The sequence below is a fragment of the Dermacentor albipictus genome, chromosome 4, assembly GCF_038994185.2.
Source record: "Dermacentor albipictus isolate Rhodes 1998 colony chromosome 4, USDA_Dalb.pri_finalv2, whole genome shotgun sequence".
Taxonomy (NCBI): domain Eukaryota; kingdom Metazoa; phylum Arthropoda; class Arachnida; order Ixodida; family Ixodidae; genus Dermacentor; species Dermacentor albipictus.
Genome location: NC_091824.1, coordinates 94,613,985 through 94,640,681, shown reverse-complemented (window position 1 = coordinate 94,640,681; position 26,697 = coordinate 94,613,985). Strand labels below are relative to the sequence as shown.

The window sequence follows — 26,697 nt, the reverse complement described above, 5'->3', positions numbered from 1 at the left end:
GCGTCCTCCTGTACGCACGCAGTGCTCTGTCTATCTCTCCCCATTTTCCTTGTTCCATCCCTCCTTTCTCTTACCCAAAGTGATGGATAATAAAACGGACGCTCGTCTGGGTTGACCTCCTGGCCTTTGTGCTTTTTTGCTTTCTCTCTCTGTCCCTCAGCATAAAAAGATCAGATTCAACAAAAGGAAATTTTACAAAACACTCACCAAAAAAATAAAACATAATTCTACATATTCTAAACTTGAAGAAAAGAAACTCATCCCTGCTGGTTGCTATGCAGTGGATTCACCACACGTTCTCCAGCCTGCAGAGGAGCTCACTGGCTGGTAAACGTTGTTCGCAATTTTACAAAAGCTGACGCATCGCATTTCTCACGCTATTCCGCGGTGGCAGAAAATCGAGAGCCATGTTATCGTACTTCTGGGAGCAAAAAAAGGCGCGCCCGCGATCTCGAAGGGCTCTTTCCAATGCGGTTGGGAGAAAAACGCTCCAGCCACGTATGAACATGAAATATACATTGCGTGGGAAACTTGCCGCTCTCTGGGGGGGACTCTCCTTTAAAAGCGATTTACATATTTGAGAGCACTTTGTGGTAAAGAATGAGCAAATACAACGTTGAGCCCGTCATATACTGTTGCAGTGGAAACCGTGCCCGAAAATGGCGCAAGTATCCTGAGGTGTAGAAAAGAGTGCCGATGCTGCCTCCAGTGCAAAAAAAAAAAAAACGTACGTGTTCTTTTAAAAAAAAGAAGTTGCTTTTACAAAACTATTTTCTCCGCAAACCCTGCTGAACTCCGAAACAAATAGAAAAACAGGCAAGCAAGAAAAAAAAAGCAACGGACAAAATGAGGAAATAAAGAAAAAGAGTAAAGAACGAAATAAGGAAAAAAATGTTGAACGAGGAAAAGGAGAAACAAGAATAAATAAACGTTATCGAAGAAAAAAAATTGTAAGAAAGGAAGAATGCAGTGAGTAAAAGATTCTAAATACGAGAGGGCGAGGCAGAAAGGACGCATACAGGAGGCAGAGAGGTTAACCAGAAGAAGGGCGAAAGAAATAAAAGTTCGGCAGCATGTTACACTCCTGTAACCCGTGAAGGTGAAAGCCTGCTGCACGCGTGGTAATGCATTAAGTTATACGATCGGAGGGTTCAGACTCCTTCCAAGACATAACGAGCCCCAGTGTGAAGTTAACGTATGGCGCTGTATGTGGACCTCCTCAGCGACACATGTGAGCGGCCAATGGGCTACCTCAAGGTTCTTTCGTTATCTCTTTATTTATTTATTTATTTATTTATTTATTTATTTATTTATTTATTTACTTATTTACTTATTTGTTTATTTATTCTCTCATTCGCTCTTTTTTTAGTTGTTTCTTTTGTTCTTCCTTTCGTTTCTTTGTTCATATTCAGACATTTCATCTTTGCTTGCTTACGGGGTATGATTAATTCGCGGTGACGACATTTTTGCTTCACTGGGCTAGACACCGCTTTTTTCGGGTATAAGCCATTGCAACAAGCCGCTTAGGGCTTTCGCCTTCATAGTGAACTATATGGGACGCAAACCTTAATTCGGGAGCACGCGCAATTGACGACAGCGAGGGAAGGAAAAAAGATAGACGCGCACTCGCACCTTTTATTGTGTTGCAAACAATGAACGAAGGTGTTGCCTAACGCTCATTCCGTTTCGTTTCCTTTGAACGCAAGTTGTCCGAGGTGCATTGCTGTTGAAATATGACAGTCTAAACATACAGCGCTTGCAAAAAAAAAACATTTTTTTGCATAGCTTTCGTACCGAAATAAATGTAGCTTTCTTGCTGTATATGCACAGGTCACCCGCCAAGGAAACAAAGGTTACCGTACACAATTGGCTTCATTGGAGATGAGCTGGCGCCCGCTTGTAACTGCATACAAGAAGCATTGCCGTCAAGACATAAACAATGAAAACGCAACTAAAGCGGGATAATCTATAATATCGCGCTGGTTCCAAGTGCAGAGTTCAGCTTATCACAACAGGTTCAGAAAAAGAACACAAATGCACAGCGAGGACTACACGTAAAGAAGCGTAAACATTGTCGCGCACCATTCTTCTATTCTGGAATACTCGCCACCGTTGCCAGGATGGGAGTTCTACTCAATCGAATTTATTTTCTCGCACTGAACACTTTCTCGCTTTCTGGCACTGAGTACAGGAACTCACGTACCTGCGCCCCTACAGAAGTTCAGAGGCGTGTAGCACCGCCATGCAGCAGCAAATCCACTCAATCCATCAATCTCGGTTCCTTGCATTTCTTACTACAAAGACACTTCAAGAAGACATGCGAACAAACTGAATTCGACTGGAGCTTTGGCGAGGTAGTAATACATATTTCCAAGTCGTTCGTTCGTTGTCTCCGGAAACACGGATGCACCTACCGCCTGGGTTACCACGACGTGAACAGACCATGCCGTACCCTCTGTGGCTACGCGTTTCAGTGACGAACTCATATGCTCTCCTTATTGCAATGGCCAACAGCGCTACGTGCGACACATGCAACAGCGATGAGACGCTCACACATATTACCTGTGTCTGCCCATAATACAGTGCCCAGAGACAAGTGATGTGCAGAGTACTGGACCAGTTCGACAATCGTGCACTATAAAAACTGAAAGGTTTAGGTTAGTACTCAAAAAGAACATCCGCGCTGAAGGCCTTATTCGTGTTACTAAGATTCCTGCGGTCCACGGGGCTTCACAATAGACTTTAAGGACGTCGCCCCCTACCGCTCTATGCGGGTAGTACACGCCGATGGACGCGCCACTTGTGGCGGCTTGCGCAGAACACACGGGAGAGGAGCCAGCCGTGCGCCGTAGTTGTGTCGTTGATAGTGCTTCTCTGTCTTATTCACGTTTTCAGAGCAACATAGGCAACACCCTTAGCATGTGTGGGGTGGCTGAGGCTTCAAGGAATGTCGAAGAATTGTTGCAGGTTGGGGGGCTCGAATACCGGCGAAAACATGCCGGCCATATGGTTCTAATCGTTCCCCGCAATGCCTCATCAGCGGGAGCAACGGCAGCAATGAATCGTCGCTTCGGCGCGAAATTTCTTGTTCTCATCATTTCCTTTGTCGCGTCAGTGTCTTTTTCCACTCGATCATAGTTAGACGCGTAAGCGACGAAGTTCGTCTCCAGTGCAGCATGCGGTTTAAAGGCATTTCGCTAAAGTTCGGAATGCCGTTGGCCCCTTATATTGTTGTCTGCTTGCTTACCGCGTTGCGCTAGCTAGGCAGCACGACTGCACGAGAGCATTGTGTTGTATGTCAAAAGCACTGAAGTTTGCAAGAACTGAAATTGTTGGTTTTATGTGGCCCGGTAAATCCCCGCAACAGCTGTCGCGCACTTCGTGTTTTTACATCTATTTTATGCGTGACTTCGCACATGCTTAACTGTTGCTAGTTGCTTCATGCATAACTCTTGTTGATTCTTTTGAGCTGCGAGGTTTTCACCCTGCCTCGTTTGTAAAAGGTGTAAATCATAAAGTGTCTTCTTGGAATGATACCAAGCAAGTGCTTCTTTAACAGCTTTACTCTTTTAGCCCGAGGGCATCTTAGATGTTGTGGTTTTTGGGGAAATGTGTTTAGAATATAGGTAGTTCAGGGCGAGAATAGCGAATAGTTGCTGCATATGATATTTTTGTTCCATTTTACGCTGAAAATTTGGCGTCACGTTTGGGAAGTCGTCACACCTCGATGCTGTCTGAGCAGACTTAACACGCCGAGTGATTTGTTTGTTTCGCAACGAAATGCCTTCTTGTATGTGAATTTTGTACTCAACTGAATCCTTTCTTATTATGCTTACGCCACAGAGGACTAAAGCCGGCCTTGCCAACAGCGCTCATCTATATTTTGCCTGGTGCTGCTCCGCCTTTAAATATATCATGTGACACTTCTCTCTAGTAACATAAAAAAAGTACCGAAAAGTTAGTCAAACTTTAGCTTTGTACGTTTCCAAGCAGCTGCCTTGGGAAGTTTAAAATTGCGAAAACTGCAGCGGGAACGGCAATTCATCGGCCCATGCAGCAGAATCGCCTCGGCGGTACAACGCTAACACGCGCTTTAATTAACCCGTGCGTTTGGTGACTTCGTTGACTAGTGTACGTGTTTGCACCAATAAATTCGCGATTAACCTTCTTGAGGCGACTCTGACTGCTCTTATTCGGCGATGTCACATGTATTCATCGGCAGAAGAATCACGATGGTACATGCAGACATCGCACCATGCTGATTGGTTTGATATAAGTCTGCGCTAACGCCGAGTGCGCGCTAACGCCGAGTGCTTATTATTGAGGTGCAGATGCAGCATCACGGCAAGAACAGAATTTAAATAATAAACGATCGAGACATCGCAATACTCAACAAAATTTATCGGCTAGTTAACATGAGCTCCACATCATGTAAATGGGGTTCATGGCGTTTGTCTGCGGGACGCACCTGGCACATGTGTGAGCCGGGTTGTTCCGAACACCGGTAATATCGTGCTCATACCCGCTCCCACAGAGGTCAGCGTGTTCCTTACAGCTGTCACCGCAGAAGAAGCAGTCTGGCACCTGAACAAAGGAGAAATCGCAACCGCGAACTTTAGCCATCCTTGCTGCAAAGGGTTGTCGTCTGCTACTGTTCCCGCACGTACTGCTGGAAGCGCCCACTAGGTGTAGGCGTATAGCGTACGCCGTTTGTTCGTGCTTCTCTTTTTCTCTCTATCTCCCCCTTAACCCTTCCCCGCGTGGAGGCTAGCCAACCGGAACTACCTCTGGTTAACCTCCTTGCCTTTCTATGCCTTTACCCCCCCCCTCTCTCTCTCTCTCACTATATATATGGCTTCTTTTTTTCGTGCGTAGTTCACTTCTGTGCGACTTGCACGTCCCGGGGCCGTATTCTCGAGCAACCTCTTTCAGGGATTCCTTCAAGTTTGCGAGATTTCGCGGTACTCGGCATCGGACGCACCGAAGTATACGGCTGACAGCGTTCCTGGCGCTGGGCGAAGGTGGGAGCTTGGCGAAATGCCAGAAACGCCGTCACCTGCGTACATCTAAGCTTCCGGTACCGAATCGCGCGAAAGCTCTCGAAAGTGATCGTACCACCGAAAGCGAGTTTCCGGGAATACCAGTTGTGAAAAGAGAGAAACCTCAAACGCCAAGTTTCAAAGGTTATGCTTATGCATAGCTAATCTTCCATGTGTGTAAGCGGCATGGAAGATTTCATGTGCAGCTTAGCTGAAGTCACAAAAACAGTTGATGACAAAAATTGAACAAGTATAAGACACAATTCTTCCGTCTTTAAACTCAGAGAATAAATGTAATCACTATCTGCGTGATACACGTGTTTCGTGTAACTCAAGCAAAGCGTATTCGTAGTAAGCAGCGACAGAAATATGAAAGATCAAAAAAGGAAAGCCGTCAGTCTGTTGGTGACCTTTGGCACAGTAAGCTTTGTTTTCCTTTTCTTCACGATTAGAAACCACAAGTGCTACCAGAGCAAAATGCCAACTTCGATTTAATGTCGGCCTGTTCGTACAGTGGCAAAATGTATGCACTAAAGCAAACAACACGATGAAAAAATATATTACTGAAACTACAGACGGTATGACCACACAGTACGAGTGACGTCGACATGCAATAACTGACTTATGCCTGCTCCATTAATGCTCTGTACCTTAACGTCAAGAGTGGCATATGTCTTAGCAGGATGACCGCGAAGACGACGATAGCGAGGATGTCGGCAGAACGACGACAGCATGGGGGCTTACACATCACGCATCTCATCCGATCCGGACTGTATTCCATGAGTGTAGGACGAACAATATTTATGGTCAATTTATCTACAAAGAAAACAATGACGAGTGCTGGGCACAACGCCATAAAGGCTTAGGAGATGACCACTGTCACAGACACTAGTCACAACTGACGTCGGCGCTCAAGGCAGCTGGTGGGATATTTCGCCTCCAGTGTTCTGCGGGCCTCTGAATGATAGGCAATGACAGTGGTGGGTGCCGCCTCAAACTACCGTGCACTGACACACCTACCTCTACTGACCTCGCACACTTCCATTAGTGAACCGAACCCCTCTTGGATAATCTCGCTGTCTTTCCCTTTTTCTCCCTTCCTTTTCTAGACATGAATATGGGAAGCACCAATGTACCTGACACAAACAACGCTTAGATGACCTTTAACATATCTCACTGCAAAACACTAATGGTGTCGCTCGTCCTTTTTAACTTGCTCGCCTGGTGCCTCCGCGGTCGCGTTTATTGCGCTAGCGTTAGCCTCGACAAAGTTTATCGACTGCAAATGCGACAACCTAGTTTGCAAGTGGCGATGATGTCGTCATGCGATTATTTGTCTCAACGCACACGTGGTTGCGAAAGGACACTAGAGATAAAACTATGTTAATTAAACTCTTGCTTGCTGGAGCTCCAACGCAGAGCGGCGCTGCGGCAGAGCGATAAAAGTACCACCGCACTGCATCGTTCGCGTGACAAGCACTGCTGGATGCTACATCGGTGTCGAGCGTGCGGTTCTTTTATTTATTGATTTATGCTTCCCATGATGACGTGGAGGAGACGGCAGCGAATTTGGTAAGTTGACTCTCCGAGCGGAAATTAGTTTCGCATCCACCCTGTGGGTGAAGAGTGGGGAAAGAAGAAGAAAGACGAAAAGACAACGAAGAGATGGAAAACTACAAAAGCTATGGCTTGGTGGATTTCTCTGCGACTGAGGTAAATCGCTGGTCCGAGATATTTGAAGCTCTGCTCGTTACCTCGAGCACGCAAGAGCCAGAGAAAGGTGCGAGGCTTTCCGCTTATCTTAACAACCGCAGCTATGAAAACAAATCGAATCGATTTCACGGGAGCCAGAGACCAACGGAGCTCAGGTATTAACGTATAGGAAAAGAGAGATTGATAGGGAAATAAGGCTAGCATATGACTTTCGTGTTCCTATGCGTACGGCGAAAGGGGGTGGGGGAAAACCTTACAGATAGAGAATTTGTAAATTGTAAGGATTTGGGCACATGTCGAAAATGAAGAGTTTCACATTTTTTTTTCTCGGACAATCAACACCGCCTTCGCGAAAAACCTTTTCGTCGCGCCATTCAAAAACGATCCATGGCTCCATGCTGTTACCTAAGAGAAGCGTACTTGTAGCGTACTCGCAGGTGGCTACTAACTCATTGTTGCGTTCTTAGGGTACTTCACGCACTTTCCGGGTCTATGTGCCTATGTTTGTATCTGCGTATGTTTGTTTGTAATTAACCGTTTTCCTACCTACTTGGGTCACTGGGTCGTCCGTCGTCGAATGGGTAGAGCATCGGGCTGCTGTGCTGAGGTAACAGGGTTCGAAATCAACCATCGCACCAACTTGGTTCGCTATGCATGTGGCAACGTGTACTTACGTGCCGTTCTACAAGGCACCTCTTTCACACCTGCATGGATCACTGCAGAAGCAGTGGAAGAAACGTTTTGACGCCGACTCGGAGCACTTGGCATGTCGGTCTGTGCTTATCTTCAGTGAACGTATCTGGTTCCAACGTGGATCTCTGGGTAAGTGCCAGTAAGTGCGTGCCGCTTTTCGACGATCGTCTTTGGCGCCAGCTTTGGTAACTATGTAAGCGCCACTGGGAATGTGTGGCACTTACCTAGTTACCTACAATGACAAAAAATAACCCCTGAATTTCTCCGATACTGTGTCTACGTGTGTTTATTTGTGTCGAACCATGCCACAAAGCTTCCTCAAGGACAGCAACTCGATACATTAGCAGGCCGGACCACAAATACACTGGGTACGCACCGCTTTCCAATGAACATCTCAACGCCTTATATAGCGAGCTGCGCCATGAATACACTGAGTATGTGCCGCTTTCCAAGGGATATCTCGCCAACCTGGATCACTGAGTCTGTCCCACTGACTGTGCAGTCAATCGAGAGAACAATTCGCAGCGTTCGCAGGCATCGGTGCGCCAAGCTTATTGTTTTGGAGGCCACGCACGGACTGCTAGGCTATACCACAAAATGTCGCAGCGTCTCCGGAAACATGCGTGAGAGAGGAGCACGGTTTACGCATGACGCGCTTGTAATCGTTCGTACGCACAGGTGCGCCATGCATTTTGAAGGCCAAACGCAAGCTTTGGAGCGGCGGCGCTAGATGGTGTGGAGTGTTCTTATTGAAGCACCAAAGAACAATTATGTTGCAGTACACGCTTCATACATATCTCGTTTCGATGGTGGCAATGTGTTGTGTCACTCTATTGATCCAATGCTTAACACATTGTCGTAGACAGTCATCGGGAGATGAGTTTTGCGGCAATTTGTTTATTCTCTCTTTCTATGTCCTCTTTCCAATTCCCATTTCTCCCAACCCAGTGCACTGGTCTGGTTAACATCCCTCCGTTTCATCTCTCTCGTCTGCTTTCTCATGAATACTGACCCATAAAAACATATCGCATTCTTCCCGGAAACACACAATTACCGAAACCTTCGCTTTTAGTCCTCGACTAGCTTGTGACATGTTAGAAACTTCAGCAAAAGAATTTACAGTGACTTTATCAGATCGCTAAACTATGTACAGGGATCTTTTTCAAGACTATACAGATGGTTTGTGCCAGAATCGAAACTCTACATCTGCGTTATTTGCATTAACACACCAAGAGAAAAGAGCACCAAAGTTTAAACATTTTGCAACACCTGCAACGACAGAGCACTATTCCTGCTATGTGCATCATCTGCACAGTGAAGACTTGTCTGCTGATTTATACGCAAGCTTCGTCTTTGCGCAGAAAAGAAACCAGCTTAGAAAAAAAAATAGGCACGACATTAGCACTTGTAGTCTTACGTATATAGCAAGGTGTTTTCGTCAAGGCATAAATTTGTAGTGAATATCCGGTCACTGCGAAATTGCAGTCAATGTCACTTTTCATGACATGGCATGTGAGGCGCGCGAAAATGATGTATTGAAAACAAAAAATATGCGGTCACTCGTCTAGGAAAAGATGATTATGAAATCGTGCTGTAAACTCCTAAGTTATATGTTTGAATCCTGGCCTGTAATTCAATGTAGTAAATAAAACCAGTCGCTTTGTTGAAACAATTAACAAGCACCGGTTCTGTACAGCCTGTAATAACTTCCTCTATATTATAAGGAAGATAACGGCACTACATGCTTCTGTTAAGATGCTGGTGAGTATATAGACAACTTTCTGCTACATCGCAAAATAAGCATGGTTCTCAGCATAGGAGACTTCCAGGCCAAGCTGCGTGTTTTGAATATGGGAGCACTATCATCACAGAAGATTGTGCTTCCGTGCTAGTAAGAAAAATTGGAGTGCATCGCTGCACACTCTATTGTAAAGATGTGGATGAGTCGTGAATAATATCTAGAAAATTACAATATAGTACCGTTAATCTTGTTCTTCTTCTTCTCCTGCTTGCGCTTCTTGATATTCTTTTCCTTTGGGAATTGCACATTGCTTGTTTACGTTTTTCTAAGTGCCTTTCATTGTGGCATTCATTAATTATCGGAAATGTTCAATCGCAAAAGCATTAACACTTTGTGAACTCCTGGGGTCATTTGTTCTCTACGTGTACTTTAGGAGTAACGGTACTGTATTTTTTATTATTTATACTGTTTTAATGACTCCAGAGCATAATAGTAGTCGGCGTCCTTAATATGTGCCTACCTTTCGTCAAGTACAGTTAACAAAAAAAATCATGAGCCATTCCACTCTGTGGAGGTGAATGACCAGCGAAACTGTTTTGCACACGACACGGAGATGACACATAATCTTCAAAAAGGAACGAACTCATTTATTCTCTTGATGGGTGTTCATGGTGACGAAAGGTACGCACACTCATTTATTGTCTTGATCGGTGGTCATTATTTCACTCGGAACTGCAATCACACTCTTTGATAATGCCGAATCGGTGCACATACGCCGCTGGGTGGCCGGTTGGACCGGATCGGTGTGGCATCGCAAGGGATATGACTGCAACACGGAACGCGTAAACTGCTTCTTTTTCGGTACCGATACATCCACATTGAAATCGCCCACAACGACAGCATGAGTAGTGTAATCGCAGCTAATTCACGCCAAGTGAGTAGCCATGAACCCAACGGGACTACGAATCATTGTATTTTTTGCTTGCTTACGGGGATATGAGCCAGTTTTCGACATGCTGTTCTATGTGTTGTATGAGCGATTAGGAAGAATTTAAGCACCGCTCGCTTCACTTTGCTGAGTGCATGTAGCATGTGCCTTACGGGGATATGAGCCATTGCATTTCTTGCTTGCTTATGGGAGCATAAATGCCTGCGGGGGTACGAGCCATTCATGGTGATAGTTTTTGTTCGCGGAGAACAAATATACACGGAACCCTACCCATGCAGATCTTCGCTGTAAAGTGTGGGTGGGAGGAGAGCTGAAAAACGTTCAGAACGTACGCTACAGTGCACAATATAGAGATACATGGTGCCAAGGGAAAGGAGCCTGAGCTTATGAGTTCGCTGATAGAGACAATTCGAACAGGTTTCGTTCCGCATCTAAAGGCAGCCAGACCAGGCCTTACGTTATTTTTCTTTTTTTCTTGTTTACTTGGTCGACAACGCTCAGGCGGAGAACATTCCGGGATAGCAGCGCCTCTAGCTAAAGAAACCCCCACCCCCACCACCACAACTGCAAGGCTGTCAGCGTATGCTTAACAAGCTTCCTTGGGAACAAATAAAGAAGAAACTGCAAGTGTGAGGCGAAACCTCCCACTCCCCGTTTCAGGGGACAATAAACCGAGAGATAGGAGAAAAAGGTAGGAAGTTTTTTTACCATTGTTGAGCGCGGTTTGCTACCCTACGTTGTCGGAGACCAGAGTAAACACAAAAGCACAAGGACAAAAGAAAACAAAAGCCTTTTGAGGAGCGGTCGGATTCTGATCGGAGAGCGTGCAGGCTTTCAGAGACCGTCTGTAACCATCTGTAAGCTTCTCACGTTCCAGGAAGAGCAGAGCCGAAACGTCGTTCACTCTCCGAGAGATAAGAAACCATTTAGACGTGCTGGCAGAAAGGCACAACGGAGCTGCCCCCTCAATAACAACACCCGTGGTGATCCCGACTTTCGCGCCGCGTAACAGGATCGATTTCTCCCTGGGTTCTTTCGCGAGGAGGGACCAGCTTTCGGGAGGGGAATGTAGTAAATGTTATTGTGCGGCACGTGTTGTTGTAGCTATTTCCTTTAACATAGAGCCTTATTTCGCACTGGTTTCCCTCTTTCATCCTTCATGTTTGAGGCCTCTTTGCGCGTGTTTACTCGAGAGTGCCTTCTTATTATAGAACATGAAGTCTGAACACATTTGAGGTTTGGTTCTAACGCAGCCATTAAAGTAGCGCCATTAACATAACGTTTCTGGAATAACTGGAATATGTTTACCCACAAAATATTCTTTGGCCTCAATGGATTTCTTCTGCAACTCTATAAAGTAAAGGCAAAACAAATTTTTTCTCGCAATGGCTGGTCTTTAGCCTTAAGGTACTTCTGAAGCTTTTCTTTTATTTATAATAATTGGGTCACTTGGGTAATAGCCACAACATCACTTTATGCTATACAACAATAGACCTAATTAGACGTTCATGATACACGGGTAAACTGTGAGAGCAAAAGGAGTCTGTCAACCTCGCATGCCTCTGAAGTCATCCTTAAAGATCAATACTATAACGCCTTGAGTATACCAAGGAGCTGAACGATACAGTCCGGAGCCACTAAAACATTGCTGCTCAAACGATCAGCTTTCATAAGCGGCCGCTCCGTAAGGCCACTGAATGCACCAAATAATACGTGAACCTGGTCATGTCCGCCTGAATGACGTGGCCGGAGCTTTCCTTTAGATCGGATACGATAATCAACATTATCCAGATGCCAACATTATGAATGAGCAACCCCGAATTATTATTATTATTATTATTATTATTATTATTATTATTATTATTATTATTATTATTATTATTATTATTGAAAGGCTCTTTGATCTCATTCTTGGTAGAAGACTGGGCAAAGGGGAGTCTTGGTGCAGCCGTCAACTCATTCTTTCTTTGAGTCTTCATCAATGTTTGTGTTATCATTTGTGCCCGTCTTTTAAAGCTAAATATCCATAGCTGCGCGACGGCCGTTGGTGCGTGACTACATATTCAAAATCATGGGGTAAATCAGTGCGTATGGCACCCGGCTACATCGGTTGCTGCGTGAATTAGGCGTGTATGCATTCAGTTGGCCAGTGTAATGTGCTATGTGGAAACCCATGCCAAAAAAATAAGGACAGGTTCCCCTTCATTATTTCGCACTTCTTTGTTCGCCTATAAGCCTAAAAGCGTTTTGCCAAAACAAATTACCCACTTAGATTGGTGCAGGTAAAGCTTGTACGCTCGGCGTTTCAGCAGCAGTTCACTTGCTCGCCTTTACTATCTATTCGTGCAGCAATATAATTTCTCAAGAGACAGTGAGAGCGAAGAAAGAATAGCCAAGAAGGTTATCATGGCGCACTGCCGATTTTCCATCTTGCGTGGGAAGAAGCGGACAAAAAAGAAGTATATAAAAAAATCTCAGTGCCCTTCCACTCTATGAAGAACAATGACCAGCGAAGCTATGTGTGTGGGCTCCTTAATGGCGAACTGCACCACCCCCGCGAGTCGGCCCGACATCGCACTATCTTCGGGATCGGGCCACATATGGGGAGCGGTTAACGCCTGCTTCACCTCCGCCGCGGGTCGGCCCGGCATTGCACTATCTCCAGGACCGGCCATCTATGGGGCGTTTTTTTCTTACCGCAAAGATACGAAAATTTCTTTGAACGGTAGATGTATACAGCTTCGCTGTAAAAAACAAGCACCACGATGTTCATAATGCCAGGGCATTGGGAAACACACGAATAGAAGCCACGCGTATTGGTTGAAACTGCCGAAACGCTGCGCAAGCGATAGCAGTCGTTTTCGACCATGAAATCGTGAACTCGAGGATGAAAAGTTTAGTCAAGCAATGATTAAAACAATACCTTAACAGACACTCTGGAACAGTCATGTATTCGTAGCCTTAACGACAGGTACCTTAAAAACTGGTAGGTCAACAACCTTTCATGCATACACAATTTACAGTTGAGGACGGCTTTTCTGGTAAGTTCCCTCGTGGCGCAGCTAAGAAGACAACGAGCAAAGTCGAATACAAAGAACTAACAGTGAACCGAGGAGGAGCAATTTCGGAAGGAGAAGAAAGAGTGCTAGAAGCTGGCACAGCAACTTAGGCAGGGCCCTCGTGCCAGAAATTGATCGATGAGCAACGGGCGGAAGAATGTAAGCAGAGCATTATGCGCTTATAGCGGGTCGACGGAAGTGACCCGAAAGCAGCAGCCAAAAGAATAATTTTGAAGGGAAGCTGCACGCTTCCCTACAAAGCACATTCTTCCTTGGCACGAAGAACAAGGAACCAACAAGGCGAGCAATAAAGTTTGAACAAAGCTCTCGATATGCACAGTTCCTGATCGTCTTTTCTCTATTTTACGTACACCAAACGCCCTTCGTTCATTAATAGCGGGGCGAATGAGGCAGGTGCCGGGTTATAGCGGAGCTTCGCCCCACGCCAGCAACAAAAACGGCTGAAAGCATAAAGCTCGCGATCCACTTACCTGGAGGAGCAAATCTCATTCAAAGAGCGCCAAGGGGTAAAGGGGATCGATGGATGGTTGGATGGATAAATTTTATGTAGTCTATTGGAAGGTGAAAGCGGAAGTCAGCTTGAACAATGTTGCTTTTCTTCTGCCGCGTGTCATCGGTCATGGTCAACAGGCCATGGTCGACGCTCAAGGCCACTGACGGGCAGCTGCTCGTACTAAAAGTAAGTTGAATGCACGAACACTTTGGAGAACATCAGTGAATGTTGTCCTGCGGATGTGGGAGCCACCGTTTCTTTCCTTATCTATCCGTCCCACTTTCACTATCTGTGGTATACTGCCCACTATTCTCTGATTCTGCCCCCACGGCAGGGTAAGCCAAGTGGATGCGACACTGGTAATTTCCTCAGTCTGTTCCATCAAGCTTACTCTCTGTTGTGTCCCACTGTGAGCTTATTGATCATAACGAACGAATTACGCTCAAAAATGTGTTTTGGAGCCGAAAACTGTCGAGTCGAGGCAAAAATTATCTCGACATCATGCACTGACAAAAAAAACCACAAATAATGTCTTTCATTGGTAATTTTTGTAATCTTTTAGCTGTCGAAATCTTAGACCACCCAAGCTCACAGTGCTATATACGTTGTTTAATTCTGAATGAAAACGCACCAGTGAATTACTGCTCACTACATATATGTCGTTCAATTACTACTACATATTACTACAATTACTACTACATATGTCGGTCAGAACACATTAGGTGTCCCTAAATAACAGGTGGCAAAGTGAGGATGGGTAAAAAGTAAGATTGCTTTTTTAGGTGTACTACGAAAACACTATTTCATGAACCAGACAGCTTATTGCGACAGTATTTGACTCGGAGACTTCTCTCTTCTGAAAGAATAAGTCTAAAAAGATATGCGGATCCCACGCACTGTGGGAATCGATTCAAGCAAGCTTCTTGTGTTTTTTGCTTTGACTGAAGATAATTAACCGTGATGTTGACAGCGAATGCTTAAGTTCTTCAGCGTTTAGCCCAACGGGAGACTAGTAAGCTGATGTTAACCGTTACCTTGCCTGCACCACTGCTATTTGTCTCCGTATTACACAACACACAGGGAGAGGCGTTTGTTTGAGGCGTTGTTGTGCGCCATACTTCATAAACTCTGAAAGGGTTGAGCATATTCATTGCCTCACATGCTACATCGCACCGTGGCAGAAGTAGTAAACTTTATTTGAATTATGGGGATGTACGTGTCAGAACCACAATAGGATTATGAGGCACGCCGTAATGTCTGACTCAGGATTTGACACCGTGGTGTTCTTTAACGTGTCCCTTAATCTCCCGGCCACGGCGGTCGCATTTCGATGGGCGCGAAATCCCAAAGCACCTCTGTACTTAGATTTAGGTGCTTGTTAAGAAGCCCCCGAATGGTGGTGCACGTTATTCCGGAGTCCCCCCCTACGGCGTGCCTCATAATCCAATCATTATTTGAGCACGTAAAACTGTATAATTTAATATAATCGTGTCACTAAATCTAAGTGCACCAGCGTTTTTTTTTTTACTTCACCTCCATCGAAATGCTGCCGCCGCGGTTGTAATCGAACCCGCGACTTCGAACAATGTCATCACCGCAAAGCTACCGCGGCGGGCACAGAAGTGTTGATTTAAAGTGTTACCGTTTTCGTAGTGTTGCTTAGGCTCTATGGTACGTTTTAATACGGCTCTGCTTCAGCACGCCCTGGGTAAGTCGTCCGCTTGACAAATTTGCGTGGCGTTTATTTTTCTAAAATAGCAAAAACGTGTCGTACCTTGTATCGAACATAAATTTATCTGGTTTGCCCGCGAGCGCTGTCAATTCTATAGTAGTAAAGCCCAAAGTAGCGTTTCCTTGCCTCCTCACATCACTTCTTCCCTATAAACCCCCCTCTCCCTCCTTGTATGGCAACTACGAGCGAAAAATTTTGAGGCTGTTATTAGAGAGTGTTAGCATTGCCACGTTATTGTACGGTAAGTGCGGTAATACCGTGCCGGTGGAGGACTGCGCATGCGCGCACTTTACCGTACGGCATACTAGATGGTAAGGAGCTGGTAAGGCTCGGCTCGCATCGTGTCTGGCGTAGGCCACAGTGTCCACGCCGTGCAATCCGCGCCGTGCGTTTTTTATCATGATAGGATCAAGGCACGAGTTAACATTAATTTACCTTCTGCAGCACGACGGAGTGGCAGCAAGTATAATAGCCTTTCTAACCGCAAGGTAAACATGGGCTTAACTGAACTGAACTTGTGGCCGTAGCCCTCGTAACAGGCGATTAATATACTCTTGCCAAATGAGAAAAAAGAAAGAATAATAAGAAAAGCCAAAATCATTTAAAAGTAAAACATAAAATAAAAAGTGGAATAAAAATACATCAAGCTCGTGGCGCCATTTAGTTTACTTAGAGGGGACGGAGAGTTTTTTTGTTTTGTTTTGTTTTTTGCGGTAACTAACTTACCTGCTGGTGTAAAATGTCGGCAGCGATGCAGTTTACAACAAGCAATCACGTTTTTATATATTGCTTAGACAAGAACACCTATGCAACCAAAAGATAGGTTTCATGTGACGCAGGACAAAGTCTCACAAGATGTCGCTCCGGGCCTTGTGAATGGCGTCTACGTTTGGCGTAGCCGGGCACTTCTATAGAGAGTAATGTGTCTCTGGACAAGCTAAAGCGTTCTAGTATTCGCCAAAATGAATATTTGGCGCTCAGCACATAGTTGTTGCATTCTGCGAAGCCCCAATATTTGCAACTATCGTCATTGTCGCATTACAGTGCGCATCGAGCGACACACGCAGCGAAAGTGCCTTCAGTCATCGCGGTAGGTCAACGCGGTGTGCCAGACAGTAGCAGCAGCTGCAACGGCGGGAAAGTCGAAAGAAGAGGTAAAGAAAGCTTCGTTTTAGAACATTAGGCGCTCAAATAAGAAGCAATACAACGGTGACGCAAAATACTCAACCACGAAGCTGATACGTAGACCGCTGCGAGTAACAGCACGACCCATTTACTTTGCACGTGGACGATAAATGAGGCGTAGCAGACTCTTTGCAACATTTCGCGCGAGCGCATGCACCTCTGTCTGGTCATTTTGATACCGAGCATGTTTGCGAAGCGCAACCGCCTTCAATGATATATCGCCGTCGACCGGCGAACACGGAGAGTTTTACACTCTGCAGCCTGCTGTCCGCCCGGAATTGTCCAGTGCAGTTCGTCTTGCTTGCGCAAGCGACGGCGTCATAAAGAGCTACATACGTTTAACGCGGTTGATGCAAGCAGATGCACGAGATTGCACTGCGGGGAAAAGTGCATTCATCCTGAACGAAAAGAAACGAGCTGACGCAACACTTGCAGTCTGGTACGGGAGAGATAGAGGGAAAATAAGAAAGAGCAAAATAAAAAACGAAATTGAACGCGAAACTTTGCAAGTGAAAAGCACTCAGTAGATTCTGGAGCACTCTGACGGCGAAAATGGGCGGTTGAGGCGTCGGTGTGGAGATTGCCGCAACGTATACGAAGCGAGTTATTTAGAACTCTGACGCGGGACGTCCCTTCCATTGTCAGGAGAAGAAGACAGGGAACTGGTTTTAATCAAAAAGCTTGACGCCAACACGACTGGTCTGTCACGGCACAACCATTCCATGCACGTGCATTGCTGTAAAACAGAGAAATCTTCAGATTTGTTAACGTGCAGGTCAAATGTTTTGTTCTCCAAAATTTGCAAGTTCGAACGTTCCAACAGAAATTCCATGGTAGACCAAATGCGCGTGGGCGGGGCACATGCCTAAAGTCGGTCATTGTAATATTTACTGCGGTCAAAATTACGAATTCGCTACATTGAGGTCTTTATTTTCATTAAAAAAAAACGTGTGCCTTCAAGCTCAACTAAACCCGCCGTGGTTGCTCAGTGGCTATGGTGTTAGGCTGCTGAGCACGATGTCGCGGGATCGAATCCCGGCCACGGCGGCAGCATGCCGATGGGGGCGAAATGCGAAAACACCCGTGTACTTAGATTTAGGTGCACGTTAAAGAACCCCAGGTGGTCGAAATTTCCGGAGTCCTCCACTACAGCGTGCCTCATAATCAGAAAGTGACTTTGGCACGTAAAACCCCATAATTAAATTTTAAGCTCAACAAAAATACAGGAGCTGCCCTCTAACGTGCACTTTCCGTGCATATTTTCGTGGTGAAGGATTTGCACAGTCGTATTAGCAAATCAGGCAAGAGCTTTTGGTGGAAGCACGCAAAAATTGACATCCGCGTACTGATAGGCGCTTGCCCAATCGGGCAAGCAGAAACAGCGTCGTCGATATACCAATGAGCGGGCAGATCTGCGAGTTCCCAAAGGATGATGTTTCAATCCATTTGCCGATGCCGGCATGCGCGCCTTCATGTTCTCTTTCCTTTTATTTGGCCATTAAAAGAACACTGTAGTGTTCTTCTGCACCTTATTCATGTATTAGAAGAAAATCTAATCCTGTAGACCATAGTACATTAACAGTCGTCTGGGTTCTTATTTAGTTTTTATATTTTGTTGCTCTTTTGTAAATAGATTTCGGTTTTGTTTTAGTAGTATGGGATTTTACGCATTTTGGAAGCGTATTTTGGAAGTGAACTTTTTTTTTCAATATAGCCACAAATAAAAGCGAAATAGTTCACTTTACTATGCGCCTCGAGAAATGTAATACTGTTACTTTTGTTACTATAAGTGACGGTGAGTCTCCTATGCTACATTTCACGAAAATAAACCCTATGACTCAATCAGTACGATACCCTTTTTTGTAATGTAGGCTCCATAACCTAGCGGCGTACTCAAGTTTGGGCATTACCCGTGCATTCTATGCTAGCATTCTTGAGCTAGTATTCTTTAGCTGTACTCAAAAATGCTAGTTAAAGTAAGCTTGTTTCTCATTGTCACACGTAGATACTTCTTTTATGTGAACTCGTGCTATATTGGGTCACATGTGAAAAGTACTAAGAGAGCTCATAAGAAAACAGTTTTATCTCAATTTAGTATCATGCACAAACATATACACAAATGATTTATTACAACTACTGTGTTTTCTAATGAGCGATGACAACATTTATATGAAATTTGCTTACAACTTGTACAATCATCAGCGAACACCCTGGTCGATACATTTCTTTATTCCAAATCAATCAAACGTTCCACATAAATAACGAGCAACAATGGCCCCGAAATACTGCCACGTAGCACTTCCGATGTGATCGGAAGCGTGCTAACGAAGAAGTTCAAATACCCACAAACTGCGATCTCTTAGCTAGATAAGCACGAATTAACTGAACGATGCGGGAAGGTAAGCTGAGGCACTGTAATTAATACAGCAGTTCACCACGAGGGAGTTTGTGGAACACTTTAGAAAAATCCAAAAATAATACGTCCACCTGTGCAGAAACATCTAAGTAAATTCAAACATCAAATGAAACCGCTGGATAATTAGAAACGGATAGGGGGACAAATTTTTTGAGAATAGGAACTACTTGGGTAGCATGCCAGTCAATAGGTAACCAAGCTGCCGCCTCAGAAAAGCTAAGCAAATGGGTCAGAAAGCATGGAAAATATTCAGCAACTTGCTTTAAAACACTCTTGGATATCTATAAATCCATAAACACTATAAATTTAGGATTCCTACAACCCAGTTTAGGGGAAGCTTTCATTGATGTTTGTGAAGAACGCGGTTCCTTCTTAGCCACTACCTACCATATACAGTTGAGAACATTTTTTCTTGGAGAAGCCGCCGTTCAACATCAACTTGTTGCACCCGATCATGCCCGTGACGTTGATTGAACCACTACGATGGCATGACGGTGATTTTCTGACGATCATGGCATGATCGATGACAGCGTGATATCGATGACATCACGCTGATGACAGCGTGATGACAGCGCATCACGATGACAGCGTGATGTCGATGGTATAATGACGCAGGCATGATAACGACAGCACAATGACGATAAAATGGCGGTACTAAAATGACTACAAATGTATGTGAAAAACGGTATGACGACGCTGGAACGATGACCAATGCATGAGGACAGCGGTGGGACGAACTATGGACAAGTGATGACAGCGCAACGATGACGGCATGATCGCGATGCCTCTAAAACGACGGTTCGGAGGAGAACAATATGACGCAACAACGCATTTACGGCGACAGAGTGAAGACGGTGAAAAGCTGACGATGACATGACTACGAAGAAATGATCACGATGGTATGAAGGCGATTAAGTGATGATAATGGCATGACAACGACGACGTTTTGGTGTTAGAGCTCACTCCCCGCTTAACCTGTGTCAACCGCCGCCGCGGGACATTTCCATCCGCACTGTATCCAGTGTTGGTTTACACTATGTCCGGTACCGGCCAATCATGCAAGACTATCCATCAGTCGCCAAGGGTGGCAATGGTAGGACGACAGCATGACTACAAAAATGTATGACGACGCTAAAATGATGACTGTATGTCGATGGTAGCGTGACAAGGACGGCGTGACGACAACGTGATGCTGACGCTCATCGATGCAGCCCGCCTAGCGCCTTTTCCCGCGTCTAGCTCAACCTTTTACAGACTGAGCCGTAGGCGTGACAACAATGGGATGACAACAGTGGAGTCACCATGGCAAACTGACGACGATGGAACGAGCATGACGACGCGACAACGCAGGAATAATCACGAGTAAGGGCATAACGATAGTAATGCTGCCCTGCGTTTGTGCTATTTTTCCAAGCAAGCATTATTATTATTATTTGTTTCGAACCCATATACACAGCTAACAGAAAAGGGAAAGCGAGGAGCAGGCTGGCAACTGCCACCGGAAGGGGCACAACGCCTGCCTACTCTTTTGAAGGGAGGTGACAGCAACACAGAAATGGAAGATAGGAAGGAGGGGAGGAAAGAAAAAAGGAAGAGCAACAGGACAAATATAAAGACTAAAGTAGAACACCGTACAGATCACACACAGTAGGGCCGGTTACTGAAGGTCACGCTACTGCAGAATGTTGAATATAATAATTTCGACGCTAAAACGTGAACCTAAGTTAGTCAACTCTAGAAAGGTAAGTAGGGCGCGATGGCACTGATCACGTTTAGACGCACAACCACTGGGGTATAAACATTCCTCGAGTGTCGCACAGCGCAGGCCAAGGAGATGATCGTTTCTCACTAGCGACATGCGTTGCGCACTGAAAGCGGGGCACTCAAATATAAGGCGCTGAAGCGTCTCGTAGCAGCCACAAGACGTACACAATGGACTTGCCACACGTCCTTTTCTGTATAAACGTTCGCGCACGTTCACGCAACCAACCCTCAGCTTGACTAGTTGTGCTCTAGCGCGACGGGGCAAGCCTCGGCCGCGAACACGGGGCGGGAACGTTCCATTTGCGACGCGCTGGTCTGGATGCTGCTTGAGTAGGTGGCGACTAATCAGCAGACGAGCGTCATCAAGCTTGCACTAAATTTCTGAGCAGTCACAGTTGTTATGAGCGCAAGTTGACGCGAGCCGATCAGCCTCTTTAGATTTTTAGATCTTTAGATGCAAGCAAGCAGCCAGCAGCAGCGAAAACATAGAAGGAAGAGGCAAGGAGACCTTCCTTTAAATAATATTTTTGTCTCTCAATCCTAGTCAATTTTATCATAAAGTTTGTTTATAACCAACACATCAGTATCTGAAGAACTACAAACAGCGCAAAAGAAAAACGAGATCCCCCAAGGCAACAAACTCAGCAATAAACTTTCATATTGATTTCTTCACACAAGAACTATTGTGTCAACACTACATTTACATATAAGTGTAATTACAACGAGAATTAACTTTGATCACGCCAGAACATTAGATAACCCAGTGGTATAACTTTATCATCAGAAATTAGACCCTGAAGCCAAGCTTTCGTGGAAAACAAATGTAAGGACCGCGTAACAAAGGCGGGTTTTCTAAATGCTTTATTTTACCCGTCGTGGTGGTGCACTTGTTTGGCGCTGCGTCGCTAAGCCAAAGGGCACGGGAACAAACCCCGGCCGTGGCCGCCGCATTTCGACAGGAGTGGAACGCAAAAAACGCCCGTGTACGTGCAATTCGCCGCACGCTGAAGGAGCCCGGGTGGCCGAAATTAGACAGTTTTAGTTGGGCGTCCGCAGCAGCTCTGCGTACGCAGCAAACCCTCGGACGCGTTAGTGCGCATGCGCAGTACGCAGGGGCACGCACGGTATCTTGCGTGCGCCCGCAGCTTTTCAAAAGCTGCGTAGCGTCCGCTGCGGGCTAAGTGGCTTTAGCGGTACGCTCTCGCGTGTTATCGCGCGCCCACGAGAGCGCATTTTTCGATATCGCTCTTGCCGTATATATGACTCCGGCTTGTGGTTTGACTTAGTGGCGGCTGATATCGGCTACACAGTTTCAGAAGGTGGCATATGGCGGCGCTGAGTAGCCCACTACTGGTTCCTACGCTTGCAAGCCAGCGATCCCCTTGTTAGCTTTTGCGTCCGGACAACTATTGCCGTCTCATGCGCGCGCGCTACGCTACGCACGCACAACCTCGCGCCCTGCGCACGTGGGTGGTTGTGGACGCCAAATTAAAGCTGCTTATTGATCCCCCACCACGGCGTCCTTTATAATCCTATGGTCACGTATACATAGTAGAGACGGCGAACAAGGCAACTAAACTGTGAATGGCGAAACTAACGCTTCATTGGGCGAACCTGTGCCCTGAAAACAGGCTAGACGCAACGAACAACGATAGCGCGCCGGCTTTTATACACTAGTCATCACCACCACCATCACCACATCCAGAGTAATCGCTGGTGCCCGCGTGTCTTCCACAAGGTACTATATAATTACAGGCGCGTCTTGCACTGAGCGATAAGTTTATGTTTTGAGTGGGTAAAATGCAGTCCCCGAGAAAAGGATGAATAAGTACACGGGTCAATGTAGTTCTTTTGGAATGTAAAACCCAGGAATTTATTATTCCTTCAAACATTCCTAGTTATTTTTTATGCTCATGGCAGTGAAAGCATTCCAATGAACTTTTTTTTTTTGCATCATTCACAAGCTTGCAGGCAATAACCTCCTCGGTACCCGCCGTGGTTGTTTAGTCGCTATGGTGTTGGACTGCTAAGCACAAGGTCGCGGGATCGAATCCTGGCCACGGCGGCCCCATTTCGATGGGGGCGAAAACACCCGTGTACTTAGATTTGGGTGCACGTTGAAGAGCCCCAGGTGGTGCAAATTTCCGGAGTCCCCCACTATGGCGTGCCTCATAAGCGAAAGTGGTTTTGGCACGTAAAAACCCATTATTTTTTAATAAACTGCTCAGTTTAGGCACTGTCATTTGGAAATTGAAGAGCCGTACCAATATGAGCCTTATCATCTACCAAGTGAGCTTTTCTTGTCTGGATCTTTATCTGCCTTTGCACTGTTCCAAAGAAGCTTTCGCCTAAGCCGCGTGCAATCAGTGCATCATACAGAATGCTTATTCGTGTTCTTGCAAGCGGTCAGATGTCATTTATTATAGCTTTCTTTTCGGTAACATATAACAAGAATAACTAGAAGGTTTGAGAAACCTTTATCACTCCAGAAATTTTGCTAACTGACAAACAGTTCACAACCAACTTTTTATGAATAACTTCCTTAATTACTTTACTTCGCGAAATCGTTTTGGTTCCAGGTGACTCTTCAGGAATGCCAAACACCAAGGTTTGTCCTACGGCTTCGATTTTCCAGGCAACAAGCCGCTCCTGTGGCACACAGCAGCATGCAAACTGTCTGCAGAAACACTCAAATGTTCCGCCTCAAACAGCCTAGAAACCCTACAATGATGCTGCTTTACCCTGCCTTCATGGTCGTTAGACGCGTGCCAAAAAAAATCATCAACTTTTACGTGTCCTCAAGATGAGAGTTCGCGTCAGCCGTATCAGGGCGAATCGGTTTCTTCCCCACACAGGAGCTCCTAAAACATTTTTTCAAGAACGTGAATGTTCCTCAATGTTCCCGTCGAGAAGCAACCGCACATAAAAAAACACGCGTAAGCAATAGGTACACGTCTGCGTTGGCACTTTAGAACCACAAGGCGTGACTCATCACTACGAAATGAGTGAAAATGGCTAACCTGTACAAGAAGAAGAAGACGCGTTGGGGAGCAGCTTGCATACAGCACTTGCGCTGCGCCCACTGACGAAATAACTGTGCCGCAACTGCATTACAAATAAAGCCGGCCACGTTATGAAGACTTGTGTCGAGGGTAGCGATAACGCAACCGAGATCAATTCCATGCTCGCCATTTTCTTCGCGCCGATAACTGACGATCCTGTGCCGGACACCGACGCAGCCAGCCTGACCGCACTAGCTCCAATGGACGAGAAAAGTAGAGCCTGTACGAGGAAATGTCAGAAGCACAGTGAACAGCCTGCATACAACATTTGTGCCGTGCTTACTTTCTAGTTTTTTGGCACTATTTTGAGTTGGCGACGGTACATCTTGAGAGTGAACTTCGAATAATGGCTACAGAAGAGTTAGGAAAAAACGTTTATACAGCATCACATTCCGAAACAAGAATTATATTTCAGGTGCAAGTCAGTAGGCTTCTTTTATTTTTTCCAAAAGTAATAAAGGAAAGCGACTTAAATAATTTCTCAAGAAAACAATAACAAGAAGAGAGAAGGAACAAAACTATAAGAAAACTTACTTTATAAAGGACGCGTTTTCCCGTAAGTGTTCAATCTCTATGGAAATTGGAAGGAGAATAACTTAAGGGGATGCCCATCAGAAGAAAAGAAGAAGGGTATAAAGTGGCGGAGGACTCCAGGGGGATAAAAGCGGCTGCGCAAGCATCGCCCGAAGGGAAAAAAAAGGGAAGACAGAGAAAGTCGGGAACGCAGCCTGAGGATACTTGCTCTTGTGGAACGCTGACGAAATTGCGCTAAGGAAAAAAAAAAGGATGCTGGCGGTAGGCGGTAGGTAGGCATCCAGAAGCCGAGCCCTCGATGCCAAAGAAGCGTCGCGCCTCTTGACGACAAAAGCAAACGCTTCACGTCGAATGAGTAGGGACGTCTCCCTGCAGCAGTGGCGGCAACATTGTATTGCAGCCTCACGCGGGAGGCTTGATTTCGGAGTGCGTCAAACACAGACACACCGCGCTCGACAGACAACGCTAAGTACAAAGGAGGCCCACCTGCAATACCAATCCAGCTACGAAAGGAAGGCAAAAAGGAGTATCTTATTTTTAGTTCTTCATAAAAAATCGAGGCAAAGATAAACGCCGTCACGTGCGACGTAACTTCATCCCGAACGCTATTCAGTCAAACCTAATTTGAAATAGCCTCCTGTTCCCAAAACCCCTCTACCCCCCCCCCCCCCCCGCTTCTTTGAAGCATGTCTCGCTAAGTCGAGCTGCATTCAGTTGGTAAACCCCCGCCTAATAGCATTTTTAGTTCCCTGCAGCTTTATTGTCGGGCAACGCAATGTCAGGCATGCTAATACGAGTCTAAAAAGTAGATTTTCGCAAGTTGAGGAAACCTCCGACAGCGCGCCGCCCTCTGCGGTGGAGTAAATTTACGCGGCTCAATAAGCGACGCAACACACAAGCATAGACCGTGTTTTCAGCACTGTGAAAGTACGAGGAAAGACAATGCCTGTGCAAAGTACGCCTATATGTTATTGGTCAGCTTCGTCTGCTTAAGTTACAAGTTGCAAACCTCTTGATTTTATGCATACGCTGTTACCGGAGGTGTCGTGCGTGTCCTTTTTGTCAAAACATGAGGTCCGCGTTCCTAGTGAAGAGAATATGCATGAGTGCACATAATATGTATTTCTCACAGGCTGCGTTAGACAGACTTGTATGTGTGAGAAGCTCCCTCAACATGCCTAGCAACACCCTATTTGCTACGAAGGCACTTAAGCCGGGAATATTTTGCGCAAAATCAGGGTCAACCGTACTGATGCTATGCGCTCCATTGCAAATCGCATTATTTAGCCGAGGTCGACGGACTAGCGATGAACGTCGCTGTTGAGCGTGGTCGTGAGGAAGTGTGACAAAGGCAACGCAGCCAGTAGGGAGTGTCGTTTCCCAGGCCGAGGCGGAAATTGAGGCGGAGGCTCAAACGAAATCCGAGCGATGGGAGGGGAATGTAGGGGTAGAGGCGGAAGCGGAAGCCATAAAGACCCGATTTTCCCGGAAGCGTTTAGAGACCAAGCCATACCCCAATTTCTGATAAAAGAAAAAAACAACGTTGGTGGGATAGCCGCTGTAAAGACAGCAGAAGCTTTGGGAAAAGCAAAAGTCAGCTGGTCTATACGAAAAGTACAGAAATGCGCGTCCGTAAAGATAAAATAAGTACGCCGAGAAGGAAAACACACAAAACTAGCTAGGCATTCTCTTGGCAATTTCACTGTTCCCAAATAAGAGTTGGGGGAGGGAGGAGGGGAGGAGAGTGTGTGAATGAGGCACCGTGGGTTCGTAGCGAAGGTAGACACGTTTGAGCTGTCGTGGCTAAGAGACCGCCGTTAAAGAAGGAGCATAATACGAGAGAGAGCGAAAGACACTCGAGGTGAGGCAGTCGAATCTCGCCATCTCCCAGTGCAGGGCCAATCTACGGCAGTGTCATTACTCCCAGATAAGGTTCCCACGAGAGTGAGAGCGAAGATTGCACAGATCCTGCCGCGGTGCTTCGCTCTTTCCGAGTGCGATACTTCGGTTATCCTCATTTCCTAGCATCCATATGTCCTAAATCTGGATAACTAGCACTAGGATTGCCGCCCTAGGGTTAATGCCACCCAGTCGCGAAGCAGTTTCGCGTTGTAAGCATTTTGTGGGCCTTTAATTAGGAAGCTCAAGCCAGTTTTAGCTACCAGAACGACACACACCATGGTGACTATGCCAAGCCCACAAGGATAGTATTGTCATGAGTAACAAACTTCAAATATCCTTACAAATGACGGGCGCGGAAGATCAGCGCCGAATAGCGTTTCATAGAAATAAGAAA

The 26,697-nt window shown here is 45.8% G+C and overlaps 1 protein-coding gene across 2 annotated transcripts in view; it reads right to left on the bottom strand.

Annotated features, from left to right (window-relative positions):
• The window catches only part of LOC135919985 (uncharacterized), a 157,229-nt gene that overhangs the window by 114,014 nt on the left and 16,518 nt on the right, over nt 1-26,697 (bottom strand). Inside the window, exon 3 of one of the 2 annotated variants that reach the window (XM_070537271.1) lies at nt 4,469-4,584. The exons of the other annotated variant lie outside the window; for it this stretch is intronic. Within the exon in view, the coding sequence (XP_070393372.1) occupies nt 4,469-4,520 (52 nt within the window). The 5' untranslated portion in view covers nt 4,521-4,584. The remainder of the gene's footprint in view (nt 1-4,468; nt 4,585-26,697) is intronic. 2 annotated transcript variants of the gene reach the window in all.